This window comes from Eschscholzia californica, unplaced genomic scaffold (assembly GCF_041429995.1).
Source record: "Eschscholzia californica isolate CP2 unplaced genomic scaffold, dmEscCali1.0.p SCAF_3, whole genome shotgun sequence".
Lineage (NCBI taxonomy): Eukaryota > Viridiplantae > Streptophyta > Magnoliopsida > Ranunculales > Papaveraceae > Eschscholzia > Eschscholzia californica.
This window is the reverse complement of record NW_028238420.1, coordinates 26577228-26596470: the sequence shown is the minus strand read 5'-3', so window position 1 is coordinate 26596470 and position 19243 is coordinate 26577228. Positions and strand designations below refer to the sequence as shown.

Here is a 19243-nt window from a genome sequence, read left to right as displayed (position 1 = left end):
ACGGATAAATTTTCCAACATATACAAATCCTTGCAAATTGAACTAGCACTAATGTCTCGTCTCTCCAAACGTGTTTTATAAGTACTATGTGTTTTTTATCTAACATCGAGCATAAAGCAGCTGGATGGCACCTCATTATAGCGAGCTTTGACAGAGAACCAAATGATGCTCCCGTACTTGCCTCAGTAGTCAACTCAACTGATGCGCCATACATACCAAAGGGTACACAATAATAATGTTGATGTATTTGGCAAATCAAATAACATGCTCTAATAACGAATCATTTTGATTATTTAATAATACTAGTTCAGAATTTGGTGAAATGTTCCTGGGAAAGGTTTTATTAACGGCTATTCCATGACGGGTAGACCTTGTCGTTGTGAGAATTATTAATTCATGAAATGTAGGGAGGGACTTGTGTCACCACAAATGGAAACTAAAGCAAGTAATGGATTCAAAACTGGTGTTAAACATTACAAATTGACTTATTATATTCCTGACTACGAAACCAAGACACTTAAAACTTGACAGCATTCCAAGTATCAGTGATTTTTAAGGCAACCCGATAAGGTCCCACACTCCTGTTGTGTACGTTGTACCCCACACTGCATTTCTAGGTTCCCTAATGTTGCAAGCTAAGACAACGAAATACGAACAGGTTGTCCTCTCTGTATTCAGAGATATAGGACAGTGAAGGTGAAGATGTTCTGGTGACGCGAAGAATGGTGGCGAGAATTGAGTAGGACATTTGTTGTGATGAGGTTGGGTTTCTGTGATGAGTGCATCAGATACTTATTTGGTCCGACTAGTCCATCACATCCGGAGAAAGGGTACATATCCGTAAGCCCTGCCGGGCCACCATAAATAACATCCCTCACCGTTTGATTCTATACCTGTTTTCAGAAGATCCAGGTTACCAAATTCAATCTGATCCTCGCACCATAAATAAATCCTGTAATAATTTTTTACAACACCACCTCTAAGGATGCCGATGGGCAATAGTACCTATTTTAATGCACTCTGAATATGTTAGAGAAGGTTTACAAATTCCATCGAAAACAAACAAAAATATTGTTCGATTCAATTTGACATCTAAATATCTGTATCTGTATAGTAACTGATACAGTCTGTAGTTGATCAAATTCGATGACTAAAACATCATTTCACAACCATAACTTCTTTTATTATATCCAGACTCATTACATAAAACCTGGTTGTCATAAAGAATACACGAAAAAAACTATTGGAAGCAAGAGAGGAAACTGAAGAGGAGATAAAAAAAATATATCAAAACTGAATAATTCATCAGTACCGAGTCACAGTAGTTTACAACATGCAAGCTTCACTAAATGATAGAAAAGAAAGAACTTACAATTCCATAGAGCCATTGGATTGTTGAGAGAGGGACTTGGTTTGATATGCAACATGCTTGGAGAAGGTAACACAACAAACTCCGTTAACTGGACCACCAGTTTTGGGCGAACATTAGTAGGAGAAACCCACGTTACTTCGCGTATCATAGCAAATCCATAAGTGGTGGCTGCTCAGATGCTGATTTAGGTTTAGTCGACCGTGACGGTGCATTCGCCCCAAGAAGTCCTTGGCCCCTTCCTCTTCCTCTTCCCACAGCTGTTAATGGAGGAGGGGCGAGTCTTACCGTAGTCTGCTCGCTCTTATGAGACGAAAATATGGAACCAATGTCCATTGCATTTTTCTCCGTAGTCGAACCTGTCCTGTAATTGCTGGAAATTCCAATTCCTGGTGCTGAGTTCCCCTGATTCTGCCTCATAAACCCAATAGAGTTTTGATTGTGTCGTACTCCAGTATTTAGGTTATTGGTGTTTGAAATAGAACTTCCCTGATTCTGTCTGGAGAACCCAATAGAATTTTGAGGGTCAGTGCTTCCAATGTGTTTAGCCATTCCGACTGGAGTGCTGTTGAGAAAATTTGTGCTGCTTTGGGAATAAGTGATTGATCCCGAGTTGCTCAGAGCTACAGAGTTACTTGCTGCAGGGCCCAAACCAGTAGCAGAGTTGCTAGTACGTGGAGGCCAATCAGCGAAAGGATCCATATCGTCAAAACTAGGGCTGGATAATTCTGTGTTCTTTTTCTCACCATCACCTACTTGAGATGAAACACTAGAAGATGGTCGAGGAGGCCACTCTATATCGACTGAAGGACACGATGAAGAAATTTGCTTAGTTGATGCAGAAGATACTATGGGAGGAGGTGCAGGCATAGAAGTAACAGGCTGGGGAACCTGCACAGTCTGCGTGAAAGATAGGTTGGTCTCAGTCGACTGGCGGGTTGGAGCTCCTTTGGTCATGGAACCCCAATCTTCATCCCATGCCGGTCTTCCTTTTGCCGAAGAAGAGATGGGTACACTAGTTTTTGTAGACGGTTCAGTTTGAACCCCATTCAGTACGGGTGTTACCCTTACTTCTGGAGTTCCAGAATGGGTAACAGAAACGCCTCTTTTTTCTTCGATTTTCCTGTAAAATTCAAGGAAAGTATAACAGATTTTAGCAGAAGTACTTTAGAACAAAGCGAGAAGTGGAGATAAATACAGAAGAAAAAATGAGCAAGTTAAACACCTGAGTATGTCTTTGACGAAGAGCATATATTTGGCGAACTGCTGAACATTCAATTGTTGCGCAGTGAGAAGTGGTATGAGCAGTGGAAGGACATGCTCTGCCGAAAATTCTACGCCATGCTGAACAATACAAAGTTATGCAGAAGAAAAATGAGTTGTGATCCAAAACACGACTTCATTGAATTTAAATTCTTTAAAGAGAGAACTGATACAAATAATCATAATTCACTATGTCCTCCAGCTCAAACAGAGCCCTCCCTCCAAGGATCATTTCGTACTAATTCGACATATATAAAGAAGATGATGAAACATGAGATGAGCAGTTACCTGCTTGAGAATTGAGTTTGCGACCCCGAGAGTACACATAAGTGTTGGAGCAGAGCGGTCAACAGCAGTACAACGTTGGATAGTTTGCAAAATGTCCAAAGTGGCATGCTTGTCCATGGTGCTCACCAAATCACCTAGGCATAGCAAAGCATTCACTCTTACCTGTCAGTGTTAAACAAGAAAGAACAATAACATCAATCTTCCCACCTATTATAAAAACACCATTGCAACATCCGAAAATATAAGTGAGGTTCTTACGAGGGGCACTAAAATTGAGACAACCTTTCACATGCATTATGGGTATAACTATGAAGATTAAACTTAAAAGTAAATCTTGGGCGGTTAAGGAAAACCATCCAGATTCAAACAATGACGCCTCAAGCTTCTGATTCCTCTTTTGTATTTCAATGCATGAATCCAAGTAGAGGTCAGTTCTTCGTGGTATGTCGCCTATAGAAACAAAGCCTAATATATATCCCTTTAAAATTAGAACCTCTGGAATCTATAACGAAGCAAAGATTTAAGGTGGCCAAGTCCTTTGTTTGTCCAATTGGCTTGACTGATCAATACATCTCATTGCACCACTGAAGCGTCTCAGCCATTCCCTTTTAGTCCTTAAGTGATTGAGTGAGATAAACAAAATGCAATGATACATGAGAGTTTCGAAATTGTCACAGCGACATGCTTGTAAAGAAATAATTGGTTCAATCCTGATCCAGAAAACTCAACCCTCAGGATAAACCCTCTCAGCACAAACATCAATACGGCCTCTTTCTTACCAACACTGTGCTTACTCTCATGAGTATACATATTAAGATGTACACAGGAAAATTCTGGGTCTCAACTGTTAAAATATGGACCTTTAGGATTGAACAAAACAATTAGAAATATGAAGGTGTGCTAGTTGTTATTTTAAAACAGTAACAGAAAAAAGTTAATCACAGGCCGCATCTCCCGCACTTTCTAATTCCAGTCAATCAACCTAATTAGTGTGATGTGCATCCGGCGTGTACTAAAGAAGCATACTTACATCTTTTAAACTAATATCAGCAACAAAACTTTCCAACAAGTCAGAATAGGTTCAACAATTAAACGACAGAAGCACTTGTACGGTCATACACTTATACCAGTGAAATTTATTGATTAGCTTCCATATTACCACATAGGTAAGATAAAGTCAGTCCTAAGTAGATTAACTCACGAATGTTGGCTACTTACGCTAAGATGTTTCAGTAGCTTAGATGTTTTATGTTTGATGTTCTTACTTGGTAACCTACTACAACTAATGATCAATAACAAGAATGGTAGTGAAGCCGAACACCTACATACCGCGGCTACAGTCGTCTTAAGTGCCAGCCCATGCACACGAGGCAAAATTGCCTGTTTCACCATCTGCACAAAATTTGAAGCCAAAAACAATTATGCAGTATTAAGATCATTTACAAGCTGAGAAAAATGAACGAGCAGTGACTAACAATAGGTAAATGCATACAGCCCCATAATGGCCTTCTTCCACTAATTCTACCCGACGCCACATTCTGGTGTTGGATACTACTACACTCCACACGTATGTTTGTCAACCTAAAACAGTTTCTAACTATATAACATGGATATTGTATTTCAACACCTTTTTGTCTCGTCAGAGACTCAGATACAGACACTTGTATCCCATACTAGAACTCGCAGTTACTTTGATCAGTATAGTGCTCGATTTTGTACACAAATCTTTTTTACTTGCGCCAAATTGTGTTAGGTCCAAAAATAACGCTCCTAGATTAATTTCATATGTGCACAACTTCACAAATGTGGCAGGTTGCAAGTAAGGACCTAATAAGACAACAAAATACATATTTGGACATATCTGCATTTTGGGATTCCTGAAGTTGGAGTTCTCACAGCCGGTACCGTTGTCGGATTCCTGAAGTTGGAGTTCTCACAGCCGGTACCGTTGTCGGATACTACCCGTACCAGTTTTCATGGTACATAAGTTTGTTACAATATATCAAACTTGTATTCATTATAAAAGTTCAGTTTGCCTGATATCCTACAAGTACTCCTGATTGACATTCCCTCTAGGCGTGCCATACACATGATTCATCATTCATGAGAAAGCCATTTGGGCATCAGCTCGCATAAGAGGACAGCAAATAAAGATGAATAGGACTTCATAGTCCAATGGAAATAAAAATCTCGTACACCAAACTGAAGCTATCAACTATCAATCTATCATTTATCTTCACAAGTTCAAAGTATTTACTGACGATGATTATACTACTCCAAGGATTCCATGGACACTCATTGCAAAAAAAAGAAAAAAAAAAAAAAAGAGGGAGGAATACATAAGTGCACCTGGGCATCTAGTTGTTTTGCGAGGGAAACCGTTCTTCTCAAAACTTCTTCTTGTATGCGAGCATCATTATCGTCATATGCTCGAACGAGCAAGGGAAGCACATTTGTTATTAAGTGTCCTTGACTTGTCTGAAATAATTGCAGAAAAGAGCAACAGGATGCAACTGAGATAATGAACTACTATGAAAATTCACGTATAATTGGAAAAAGAACAAAAATTTGGAAAGAGACTGGAAGTATAAATAGATCATAGATGTAAAACTTCAATACTAACAATTAATATAAAAAAGAAGGTAAAGATTATAACTTATACTGTTATACACATGAGAGACGACCATAAAAGAGAAATTAATTTTACATATGCAACCATAGCCGCAGTTAACTTTTAATATTTCAAAGTTATGACCTATCCGTGCAAACAGAAAGATACTGAGAACAGTATTACTATTAGAAGTTTCGAGTTATGAATAATAATGTTTTAACTTTTACCTATCCATTGAGAAGCTCGATTATTAATTACATTACAAGAAAAAAAGAAGAAAGACAATGCGGCCTTCTATAAGAAAAAGAAAGGTGTTAACTGTTAATACATTACCTTGTTGATAATTAGCTCAGCATGCTTCACGAGTAGCAATAACGTTTCACCCGAGGCAGTACTCAGGACTGGAAATAGTGCAGGCAGTGTAAAAAGTTCAAAATCATTTTTATCCTACAGCAGGAAAGCAATTGTTACAACCCATGTCTGATCCTCAATTATAACCTCTCATCACTAAATGTATCCAGTAACCATGAATAAATGAAAATAATGAAACATATTGAAGCCTGACGGGAACAACCTAGCTCGTACTAGCAGGATAACAGTCAAAATTACACCCATTCATTCTATTAATATTTCGCACAACCTGCATATGTTATAACCATGTAAAGGGATATCTTGGAGATGCACGGTATCCAATAAGAAACAATATAATCTGGCCACGGGCGAACTAACGTTGGGGCCAGTGGGGGAAGATGCCCTCACGGCCCCGATTTCCGAAACTTTCGAGGTCTTTTTTAGGTGAAATAAAAATATTTGCTAAACTATGACTCAAATAAACATTTGGCTCAATGGTGCAGTGATTAGTTGTTTGCCGTGCAATCGTGCATGCCACAAGTTCGACTCCCAGCATCATATTTGATCAAATTTTCCTTAGCTCTTATTCTTTTGTAAATTCAGGTTTGACCTTTCCTTCTGCTAAAATTCATCCAACCTCCGGTGGAGTTATTTGCATCCCCATATCACCCTTATGCCCTATTCAATATACATTTTTATGTATATATCCTAACATTATTATTTTTATGTCAGGTCCAATTTCTTTTCCCCCCCTTCCTTAACTTCTATGAGGATTTTTTCAAGATAAAAGGTTTTCATTTTTATGTAGTTATTTGTTTTTATTTAACTTAACTGTGAATACTAATTATTTAGTTTAGATTTTAGTCAAAGCAATTCATTGTCAGTCGTAGTCTGATTAGTTGAGAGTGTTGCTAAGACATATAGAGGTCATTCGGTTGAACAACTCATTATATTTTTTTAGCAATTTAGACTTATAACTAATTTTGGTACAGGTTTGTAACGAAGCTCCACAATTCGTCATTGATGATAGTATTCGTTTTTTACTATTTACTTATGCCCCCACAAAGAAAATTTTCTGAACCTGGCCAATTATCTAATTATACGGCAGATAGAGAGCTCGGAAATCAAACCCCGGATAAAGCTACGTAACATGGACAGTGGGCTTCAGTGGTTTCCTTTCCATGTTGGAAGTTGGAACACAGACACATGTAATTGATAATTGTTAACACTTAACACAAGAAAAAAGCATGGTAACAGTTGTAGGTTCGATGCAGCAAAATTTGGATTTGCATACTTCCTGGTACATACTAATACACGACATGAACCGTTCTACCATTTGTATCTTTCTAATTGAACTTGGAATGAATATACAACAGAAAAGGATATCTTCAGCGGATGTACGCAAAGGAGATTGACTTGTATATCTGTTGCTAGTTCAATGGCATGGATATTGAAGTAATTAAGGAAAATGTGAAACTATCACTCAATCCACTTCTTTCCATAAGTCCAATTCGTAGATATCTCTTTAAACCACTTGAGCTCGACGGTGGCATCTAGACAATTTGGTGAACTGAGAAAAATCCTCATGTTCCATATTTTTTTGACAAATTAGATTGTTCCACAAACTGAGGTCTGGGGGGCCTTACATGGAAATACGAAAGACTCGAGGGTGTCCTGAAGTAGCCTCTTACAGTGGATGCTCTTCTCGTCGTGTATTATTCCTTGCCTTGCGGCATATTCAATAAGATTAACATTCAAAAGAACTCTTCACTGAGTCCAACTCTTCCAGAAATGTTCTCCTCATTATACAGTTTATAAAGGCTCAAAAGTAAAAGACAAAGTGTAAAGAAAAAATGATGGCTTTTTCTATCTTTCCAGTATATAATTAACAAGATATCTAGGAATAGAGAGTGAAGCAATATGTGCTGATTGTTTAAACCAAGTCAACTGAGGAAATTTTCTGGTTCTAATTTTTTCCTATTTCATTCAAATTTGATTAAGCTGCATAATGCATCCAAGGTGCACAATATCAATCCAATGTTCAGTCATTCAGTGACAATTGTTCGGTTCATAATCAACCTAATATGAAGGGAACGTCAAATAGAAAGAACAGTACATCGTGAAGTAACACATTGAAAGCTGGCAATGTTTTCTGTCCCTAACTGACGTGAAAAGGAAAGATGAGAAGGACCCAGCGTGTCCAACCTATAGGAAAATTTTCCTTTTTTAATAGATCTTTTAATTACTATACTACTTTTATTTGTTGCTAAAATTAAGGAATTTTTTGTGTTCTAGACTTCTACTTATTTGTTTTGATATTTCAACAATCATAAATTTCCGTTGCAGCTTCTCTCTCCAGCCGCCAGCACTTTTACATAAATAAGGTGAACTTTCAATGCAGTAAACAGAGAACAGATGTAAGAACACCGATACCTTGAACCACAAGGTTTGACTAAGTAACGTACCTGAGACTCTGCTATTGCGAGAACCATTGGCAGAATCATTGGTTGCATAACCATATTTCTGAGTTCTGCACAAAGAGGTGGAAGTACCTGCAGTGATTAATATGAAATCCTTATAATTCTGATTCATTGATTTAATAAACATCAAATTCCCAAATGTACCAAATGAAAGAAAGCAAATCATTAAATTCCTAATTTCATTCCCATGAAGTCTGCACGAAGTGGAGTATAAGTTACAACCTAAATGGAAATGCATGGTGGGTCAGCTATGACCATCTATTCTAAAACTAAAATACTTCACCAAACCATTAACTCATCGCGTCATGTCTCATACTCCCATCTCGCAAACAAGAATTGTCACCAACTCATCGGGGATGCAAGAAATGCACAACATACAGTGGATATAGGATGAATTCTAAACAGATATCCTGATAAATTAAGCACTTCCCAAGCTCCTTTGTTCTTTTTCTTTAATATTATTTCCTTTTCTACTCTAAAACTAAAATACTTCAGGAGCAATAAGTGAATATCAACTAAGTGCTTACAAGCAATGCTATGAACTTCAATGCTAAGTAGTAAGAACATAAATGAGTAATAGCAAGCTACAAAGTGCTACAAGCTAATGCTCAAACCTTATACCGCAGTACACGTGAATCAAAATCTTTCCACATATCAGACAATGCTTTTAGAAACTCAGACTTCTGCATGTTATCCCTTTCCTACAAAAGATAAAACTAGCTTCAGATCTCGGTAACAATCGTTTTCCAATTCTCGAAGTTTCAGGAAGTACGCTAGCGCAAGTCCAGAAGAAGTTCACAAGTTGACTAAGCATACAAGCATGTGGTCCAGGAAACGAAGAGCACGCAATCTAGTATCATCACGGAAAAATGGAGAACCTGAAAAGTGGAACAACCAATTTTGTAAAATATGTCATAAATCAAGACAGTGTGGGAAGCAATGCATTAGATATCTAGAGCTAGTCTTCTAATGACCTATAAAAAGAAGAAAGGGGTACATTATTCATAAACCTGAACTACAGAACATATTTAATAATTTTTTATCCATAAACATTCATGTCTGGAAACTAGCATATATGCGAAGATGCTAGCATGAATGCAATGAAGAAAGTACACACAGAAAATAAGCTGGTCATTTAAGGCAAAATACCGCAAGATAACATTCAATTAGGTCCAACGATAAGAATAAGACGAAGTACGGGAGACGTCACAGGATGCTTTATATTTCAATCGTCCAATCCATAAAAGAATCTATACATATTGATGATTCCAGCTAAGTGGATCTCTTAGGTCTAATTTCTAAGTCATGTATGTTTTGCAAGTGAACAGTCATTGATTACATTGGGAGGCTGATCTTATAAAATGGCGTGATCAAGGTTGTAATTCATTATGTTGAAATGTTTTAGTTGAATTTGGCTAAAAAGCCATATACCTTCCTTGAATAACATTCGGAATACAACTTAAGTTCTTTCCAAAATTTGATGACATACACGACACACACATAACCAAATGACCTCTGTCATGATCTTTAGAACCCATGTTCACCAAAACAAAATCGTACTATTCTTCGTCAAATCTTTGTAAAGAAAAAAGATCTTGTAAGAGCATTATACAAGAGAGATATCCCATGATCAAGCCAACGGACACGGAGCCCTAAAAGAGATTCGTAGTTAGCAAATATACAGGTAAGCCACACTCAAACTACTCCCAACATAATAATAAAATTTCAGAATATGCTACTATTGATTGTACTTTATTGATACCCAAAAGTCAAAACACCAAGCACTACTACTAATTGTATGGTCTGGATAGTTGATACTCAAACTACCTATACGTGACATACAATAAGCATTAATACCTAAATTACGGACACAGTAGCTATATTAGACGTTATCGTCCTGGAAAGTGATGTCTATGCTCCTTGGAACGTTGGAACTTCGTAACGAATGCTTACAGTGAAGAATTTAATCAGTTCAAAATCTGAACATTTGTCTAATATTCCAACTGGAAACAGGCTGTGTCATCATTAAGTGACAATAACTGACCAGAGATGTTTCAAAATTTAACAACAGTCAGAATGAGTAATTCTAATACAGCAGCTGAACCATGATGACAGCTACCACGATATTAATTAATTAAGAGCACGAAATGAAACATGGAAGATTTATTTTCTGCTTTTGCAGAACGGCTATAGATGAAACATAAGCTCCAGTAATCACCTGTGAAATCCAATGCACTTGGTCTGGAAGCATCATTTACAGAAAGCATCCTTTGCAAATCAGTAATTAAGTCTGGTGGCATGCTTGAGAAAGACTCATGTTGCAAGTAAGACAAGGTGTTCATGTACTGCAATAACAGATAAGAACTAATACATTTTAGATTTTGAACTGAAGAAAAAAAATAGAAAAAGAATATATAATTAAACCTAGGTAGACAGATACTCCAGTAAATTAGACATGGCCGATGTTTTAGCGAAACCCGTTATGGTTTCGGGCACCCAAAATTTTGCGTGGGAAAATCTTGGATGCCGCCAAGCCCTACCGCACCACTTATCTTCACGCAGGCAAGGGTGGCCCAGCAGATTGCCATTGCCAGCGACCCTCCAAAACAAATTGAGTTTTTCTCTGTCCTCTCCTCCCACCACTACCACCATTGGCCGACCACCAGTACCTCCCACCACCCACCACCACCACCATTTTTTTCTCTCTTTCCGATGAATGGTGATGGTGCGGTGGTGGGGTAGTCAGCCAGTGATAGTGGTGGGTAGGAGGAAGGAAAGAACTCGAATTCTTTTCAAAAGTCGCCTGCAATGGCCGTCTGCCAATGACCCTTGTCGACGTGAAGAAAGAAGTGGTGGAGTAGAGTTGGGGGTATCCATGATTTTTCCGCCCAAAATCTTGGATCCCCGGAACCAGGACCATTAGATGTATATCAACCCATGCAATTACTATGTGTTTGCTGAATATCAAAACCGTCGATAACCCGTTGACTCCCTAAATGGTACAAGGGATTTCACAGAACACCAGATAGTTAGAAGAATAAACTTACTATCTTAACATTGTTGTTACAATCCAAGAGAGGCTTGTGAGCTATCAAGTGGTAGGCAAGACACCCAAAACTAAACATATCAGAAGGACATCCAGCTGGGGATGCTTTACTCCTGACCAGCTCAGGGGCTGTGTAATTAAGAGATGGTTGAAGAGGTAAAACAGAATCCTCGACGTCATACTCCTGCTCAGATTGTATTCATTCAAAAAGCATTAGTCAAAGACAACACACTAACTTTTGTCATAGAGAGTCATCTGCATTACATTTTACCATTTTACTTAATGACTTTTACGGAATCATGATTCCAAAATATACAGTTGAATTGCTCTCCAAATGTGAAGAATTACACTTACTGAGTAATGGAATGGCTGCACACTATGTTCTCCAGAGGTCTGATCTGCAGAAATCGCAAAACCGAATCCACCCAGCTTCCACGCTCCACTGGAAGTAATAAAGATAGTCTGCAAAAGCAGCACCGAATACATGAATGATTTAGATCCCAGGATTCAGAGGGATGTTGGGTGCATTATTTTCTGGATGAAGGATAAATATTATTAGTACTCCAAAAATATATGCAAGTTACAAGACCAAGGAAAAATTGAAAGGAAGTCTTTTATCTCCCTTCAAATCGTGATTTTTCTAATTATTACTTCCCGTTACTCTTTTGTTGCTAATGTTAAGATTCATTCATCAGAAACAAATCTATTTATATTGTTGTATTCAACCCATACATAGCACTGGGTATTTGATGACTTTGTCCATAGTTATTGATGATCTAGTTCACTATGGGAAGAATTTCAGGACAAGTGCTTCACAAGTAATCTTGATCATTCCGTCCCAGTTTGAAAAAGTTAATGTGTGCTTATTCAAATGCCAATAAAAGATACAAGTAAATCTAAGATCAAAATCCGCCAAAACAGTTTTCAGAGACTATGTTTGCTGCCACGTCACCCTTGTCTTCTCGTTGGATTCAATCGTGACTGGTGTAGGAGGCACAATATCCAGATTTACTAGTAAATGTTCCTTACGATTACGGTTTCTGAAAATGTTCAAGACGGGTCAAACCCCATTCAAATTTGTAAATGCAAAGTATGATTCTGTTTATTGAGAATATGCAAAATTTTATTGTTGGGAGTTGAGAGTTGGGACCTGGAGGCAAAGGGAACAGTATGTGTTTACAAAATACGCATGCAATTGAAAATTGCGAAAGGCAAGGGTACATTCAATTATTCATCTGAAGAGAGCATCCAAGTTAGCCACTTATTCCCTAAACTGGAAATTTGATGATTCCTTGACTCAAGCCGTAGAAAGGAATACCGGAATCATGACTGTTATCATGGTTTGCAGCGCGTTTAGTTCCTCCCCACCAAAAATTATCTTTTTTGCTTTTCTTCAAGATGTCCAAAAGGGTTGCAATGTAAAGGTAGAGAGTTCTCACATATATTCTGGTCTAGCTATGATGTTAATCGCATTACCAGAGGCTGGTCTTCCTAAATCATTGCCTTATCTTCTCCACCACAATTCCAACATAAGTTGTTAATGTATTCAATGAAACAGCATTTTTAGATTTAATATTTAAGTGATCCGTTTTCATGGAATATTAAGCACCACATAAACGACTGGCTGATGAAACCAAAGCTTCTTTCTCCTATCTTAGAAAATAATTGAGTTTCTCACTCGGATCAGTTATTTTCCTTCCAACCTAAACGTGTCACTAGTGTATTCAGAAGATTTAAGCAGCTAGAGCGAAACATGTCAACAGAGTGAAAGGGAATGAAATCATAATGATTTACTTATTGTAATGAACCCTACCGTTACTAGATACTTACTAGAATTATCTTCCTTAATTTTGCATGCAATGCTCTATAATAGCAAATTAGCAATACATAAAAGACATAATATAGCGTGAGGAAGCATAACCTCAGGTGATATAGCCCGATGAATAAGACGTGCATTGTTGTGGAGAAAATCCAAGGACTCTGCTATCTGGAGCAAACCATGTTTAACCTCCAACAACCCCATTTCCTGCAGAAAGCTACAATTGTTTGAGGTGATAACAGAAATAAACCATGATAATATTATATGAGTCTCATCTAATGTATTACATGCACAGAACTGTTACTCCTCTAATCTCTAATGTAGAATTAATATATATTTTCGGGTAGTATGACAGACTACACGTGAGTAGTGTTTTAAGCCCTTGATTTGATGAGTGATGGATCACAATAACTCAGTTACCTAGTGCAATTCTTTCTCGTCCACTTCTCCTCTTCGCTACGTAATTTGCTCAGTTCTTTTCTGAACTTTGTAGTCCCATCTTACTAACATATCCCACATATTAATCCATATGAACAGAGAAGCGAAAATAACTATTATGCACTTCCCACGTCAATCTCCTATGCCACCACACTGGTTCCACTAAAATCTAATCCACACGACTGAACTACAATCGGACTTTATGCTTTATGATATCTAGTTTGGGAAAGAACAATCAAAATCTCATCCTACTTGTTAAAAGTTAAAAAAGAAATAACATGGTTAAGCTATATGAGCTATGGATTCCAAACAAACAGTAGAATAACTATATGAGAGCAGATCCATAATCTTCAAGTCTAATTAAGTGTCAATTGGTTCTGAACTAACCAAATTAACCAACTCATTCCCTAATCCTTAATTGCATGCTCCATGCAATTGGCCATCAAAGTCAAATTCCAATGTTACAATGAAACGTAAAGCAGATAACTAATTAAAATCATCAAATCTGTAATTACTTCAGAACCAGAAATTGTTAACTACCTACCATTCCCTTGAGCTCCTTGGGCACTTTTGCAATATTATCAACAAAACCAAGAGTATTAGCCACTGAAGCAAATAGAGGTTCGGTCACCATTGCCATGGCATTTTTGTTCTCATCCAGTGCCTGAACAACATGAACAACTCCAGGATGCCGAATCCGAACTAATCGTGCAGCATCAGCACGGATAATATCAAAAAATGCATCTTCGGCAGCTTTAGAAAGACCAGCACGAGACCGTGACTCTGAAATTGAGCGTTTGTCAAGGATCCAAACACAAACGATTGGATACTGAGCTGGAGCAGATCCACGAGACTTTGCAGAGTAAAGTTTCCAAGCAAGACCAGGACCACCGGATCCAATCTGATCAATGAGATCGTAGTCTTGTAAAGGTTTCGGACCTGTTACTTCTTGAACTGTTGTTTGTACGGTCTTCTCGATCACAGCTGCTGTCTTCGCAAAAGCTTGAGTTAGGGTTTTCATATTCAGCGCCATGGTTTTGAAGCTCGCGAAAATGAAGAATTTGATCAAGGAATTAGGTATTTTTTTCAGGGAGGAAGACGAGGTGGAAGATGATCAAAATTAATCAGGCTTCTGCTTCGCCACCTCTCTTCTTTTTTTTCTCTCTCTCTCTCTCTCTAAAAGACTCGACAACACGGAAGAAGAAAACTAATTTGTGAGAGGAGTTGTTGCTGTTGGAATCAAACTAAATTAATTTTATTTTCTGATGTGTAATTTACCATTTCTTAAAACAAAAGCACACCCGCCGACGGAAATGTTTGTGAAGGGCACCAGGGCCGAGGGTGGGAATTCTAACCCAAACCCGGTCCCCAACGTCCGAGTTCGATGGGAAAGTGCCCGTCCCAAGCCTGACACGGTAGTGTTTGTCTGGCCCATCTATAGGTATTATTTGGGCTTGGGCTTCACTCCAAGAGAATTCATCAATCTTGTAATCTCGTTGTTGGGTTTTAGGGTGAAGGAAGGGGCCATTGCCTATATATTGGCATTAATCGTCACCCATTTCTACAACAAGAACAATTACTCTCCTTAATCTTCTTTAATTTTCTTCATTAACCCTCACCCATTTTCTCTCTACATAAAACTCGTAATCAAATTAGTTTTTGAGTGATAGTGATAGTGATAGAGTTAAGTCCTAGATTTGATTTTATAGTTTGAAGGGAGATGGAGGAGCGGCAGATTTTCGTCGACCAGTACTCTATTTCTTTTATTTTAGGATGGTGATTTTATATGCAACTCTAAATTTCAACTATCTCAATGGGAACGAAGAAGGAAGATAAGCTTTAATCAAGCAGTGTTAGTTCATTGAAAAACGAATAGAATTGAAAAGTGCAATTTTTGTAGTAAAAATTGATTTCATATTACGAATCTTCATTGTAAAATTTTCTTTCGATTAGTATATTTTTTTATCTTGATGTAGATTATACGTCTTTTCTCTCTTCGTCTTCAATCTAGTCCTCTTTCATTTTGTCATCCTCTTGTTATACTCTTAAATACACCGGCAATTTTTTTTTGAGATCTACGATTTGTCTTATATGATTTGTTTTATCAAAATTTTGTTTGTTGGAATATGACTTTGTTATGTTTATTGTGAAAATCACTTGTATCTTCTTGTATTAGACTATAAACTGGTAATGTTTCTCACCATCTAAATCATATATTGGGTCTAAGAACTTGTACTTTTTAGTTTGTATGATATGGAGTGTTTTAGTAAAATTTTTGCCTTGGTTATATTATGTTTATTCTAAGCAATATCAAATCTTGTGTTAGATTTATGTTTTTTGAAAAGCTTTTTTTTATAATTTAAAGTGAAGTGCCCTGTATCCGACCTGCCCAAAACCTGTTAAGCACGTCGTGGGCCACTACACATGGTGGGCTTTGTGCAAGGCTTTTTTTACTTGACCCTGTCTGAGCCCGCCCGCCAAGTCCGTTGGTTACTTGGTTTGTGATATAAGCTACCCAGAATGTCCGGGCTCAGACTTGAGGTACCCATGGGCGCCTGATTATAGCCCGATTCCAACTCCTACAAGGTAAGAGCACATTCAAGTTTAAAACTTTTTTTCATTTTAAAAAAAAAACAAAGGAGGTGCTGATGTCTGGAAATCTGGTGATCTGTCTAGATTAAGAAACTTGATGGTGGATCATGTCTGAATGGTTGAGTCTGCTTTTTTGGTTCTCGCTCCTTCTACTGGAAACCTACGGGAAAACCTGCAAAGAGTTAGAAAATTTCTCAGACGATCAAGGCATTCAAATTGCTCTTTGGAGTTAAAGTGTTGACTATTGACTGAACCTTGGGAAACGTACCTTGTTGAAGGTGATGCGATGCCCTTTTATAGGCTGCTTTGGACCGAACGATAGACAGTGAGATTGAGGCGGTTGAGATCCACCGTATTGCATCAGAACTACTATTTCCTAGGTAGGGTTTCCTCTTTGTATTTATCTCGTATCTTGGATATTTAGAAGTTTCCATGTTCAAGGATCCTACCTAAATCTCTTTTCGAGTTGAGAGATATTTTGAGGAGATGTTTCCTCTTTTGAGACTCTTGAAGCCAAATTAATCAAACACTTAAGATCTTAATCGACTGAGATATCTGGGAAGGTTCGGGATTAAGTCGGTATGCATGCCGCGCGTTTCTACCTTCTCATGTTCAGGGTGTAAGGCATCAGCCTTGCTTGCATGGACCCCCCCCCCCATATCTCGCGAATCCCAGGTCAGACCTGGTTGTGTTTGAGACAGAGGTCAAGGAGAAGTTCTATTGAAAACTTAAATAAGCCTCGCTCAAGCGAGCAACCAGCCATGCTAGTCAAATATACGACCATGGATCAAGGAGAAGTCCTATTCGAAACTTAAATAAGCCTCGCTCAAGTGAGCAACCTGCCCTGCTAGCCGAAGCTACGACCAGGGGTCAAGAAGAAGTCCTATTCGAAACTTAAATAAGTCTTGCTCAAGCGAGCAACCAGCCCTGATAGCCCAAGCTACTACCAAGAGTCAAGAAGAAGTCCTAGTCGAAACTTAAATAAGTCTTGCTCAAGCGAGCAACCAGCCCTGATAGCCCAAGCTACTACCAAGAGTCAAGGAGAAGTCCTAGTCGAAACTTAAATAAGTCTCGCTCAAGCGAGCAACCAGCCCTGCTAGCCCAAGTTACGACTAGGGGTCAAGGAAGTCCTAGTCAAAACTTAAATGAGCCTCACTCAAGCGAGCAACCAGCCCTACTAGCCCAAACTACGACCAGGGTAAAGGAGATGTCCTTCGAACAAAGATGCAATGCGAGTAATTTGTCGGAAAGGACAATTGATGAAGAAGATCATCAAGTCCGGATGATTTAGAGGTCGTAGATTTTAGTTAGAACCCAACTACGATCGTCGAATCACAAATTGATTCGCGGCTAACTTCGTCCGAATCCTACAACGGATTACACAAAGAATGTCAACTTGATCGGAAGATATGACTAGAGGTATGAGACATATATGTATGGGTAAGACCCATAGATATGTCCTTAAGGCATAAAGGAAGTTCGGGCAAAGATAGTACAAAATGGCTGAATAAGAGTTATTTAGGTCGGGCACCTAAATGGGCTTTTTGGGTCCATTATAGGGGTCGGCCTTGCTTGGCCGACTTTGACGGCCCAAAGCAAGGAAAAAAGGAAATAGAATCTAGTTTCTATTTCTGACTATTTCCCTAATCTTATTCAAAATGAACTTTTTAGGAAACCTAATTAGGGTGGAACTCTAACTTAGTGTTCTATATATGTCTCTTAGGACTTGAATAAAGTGTGGGTTTTTCTCAAGAAGCTTTCGATCTCTACAACATCAAGTAGAGAAAGAAAGAGAGATAATTCCCAATTATCTATATAGTCAAAGAAGAAGGTGTTCTTCATCTAACCACCATTGGTGTTCTAGCTAGAAACAAGGTGGGAGATCAAGGTGATTGCTCGATGTCCCAAGTAGAGGAGCTACAATTGGAGGTCTTGGTCTTCTCAAAAGAGATTGGAAAGGTTCGAGGGAAAATTAGCGAAAAGGTATTTATGCAACTAGTTTAACCTAGTTATCATTATTAGCTAATGCATAAGATCCTGGGGATACAGTCTGTTAGACATATTAGATGCTGAGATTCCGCTACCAACACTAGGAGCCTCCATAACCCAACACAGGGGTCAAGGAGAAGTCCTAGTCAAAACTTAAATAAGCCTAGCTCAAACGAGCAACCAGCCTTTCAAGCCCAAGCTACGACAAGGGGTCAAGAAGAAGTCCTAGTCAAAACTTAAATAAGCCTCGCTTAAGCAACCAACCCAAGCTATGATTAGGGGTCAAGGAGAAGTCCTAGTAGAAACTTAAACGAGTCTCGCTCAAACGAGCAACCAGCCCAGCTAGCGACAGCGGCGACTAGGGGTCAGGGAGGAGTCCTATGCGAAACTAAGAAACTAAGGGGGAGCCCTACCTAGCCTCGTAAAAACACGACGATGATAGCCCAGGCTATAGTTAAAGAGCATTGCTCTTCAAACCCTAAGTGGAAAAATCACTCTGAAACATTCTACAGGTCTAACTAAGTTCTCGGTTTTGCAGGAGTTCATCAGGAGAAGGATACCTCCAAAGTTTAGTAAGTTAGGGCATACACATTAGTAAGATTAAGTCATGCCCCATTAACGCTAACTCATGTCTTTTGTAGTATTAACCCAATGCAAAAATCAAACAACAAGAAAAAAAAGAATCAACCATGGCGACACTAACAAAAATTGTTCATCAAAGTTACGAATAATAATTACATGTTTGAAGAACAAGAAGACATAAACGAAGAAGGGAGAACAATCGAAGGGTTGACCTCCACATGGATAGAGGAAGAGGCGCCAGCTAGTTTAGTTAATCAGTTGTTAAAGGCAATCAACAAATCGTTTTATTCATTCTCGAAGAAATCTATTACAGGAGAAATTACAATTAAGGACATTAAAATCAACGCATCCGCTAAGGTCTATTACAGAAGAAATCGCAAGAGACAAGGGAAAAATCCGATCAGCTTTCTAGCAA

At 38.4% G+C, this 19243-nt stretch overlaps 1 protein-coding gene across 1 annotated transcript; it reads right to left on the bottom strand.

The window, feature by feature from the left end:
* Positions 1 to 1161: 1161 nt before the first annotated feature.
* LOC147549245 (SCY1-like protein 2 A) lies at positions 1162 to 15042 on the bottom strand. The gene is made up of 14 exons (XM_086671939.1): positions 14210 to 15042; positions 13330 to 13434; positions 11763 to 11870; positions 11410 to 11592; positions 10581 to 10707; positions 9179 to 9240; positions 8977 to 9063; positions 8348 to 8434; positions 5865 to 5978; positions 5270 to 5398; positions 4250 to 4312; positions 2921 to 3082; positions 2595 to 2713; positions 1162 to 2492 (listed from the first exon to the last, which is right to left on the bottom strand). The coding sequence occupies exons 1-14, from the start codon at positions 14696 to 14698 to the stop codon at positions 1517 to 1519; spliced, it is 2811 nt and encodes a 936-aa protein (XP_086528065.1). The 5' UTR covers positions 14699 to 15042; the 3' UTR covers positions 1162 to 1516.
* Between the last annotated feature and the right edge of the window lie 4201 nt (positions 15043 to 19243).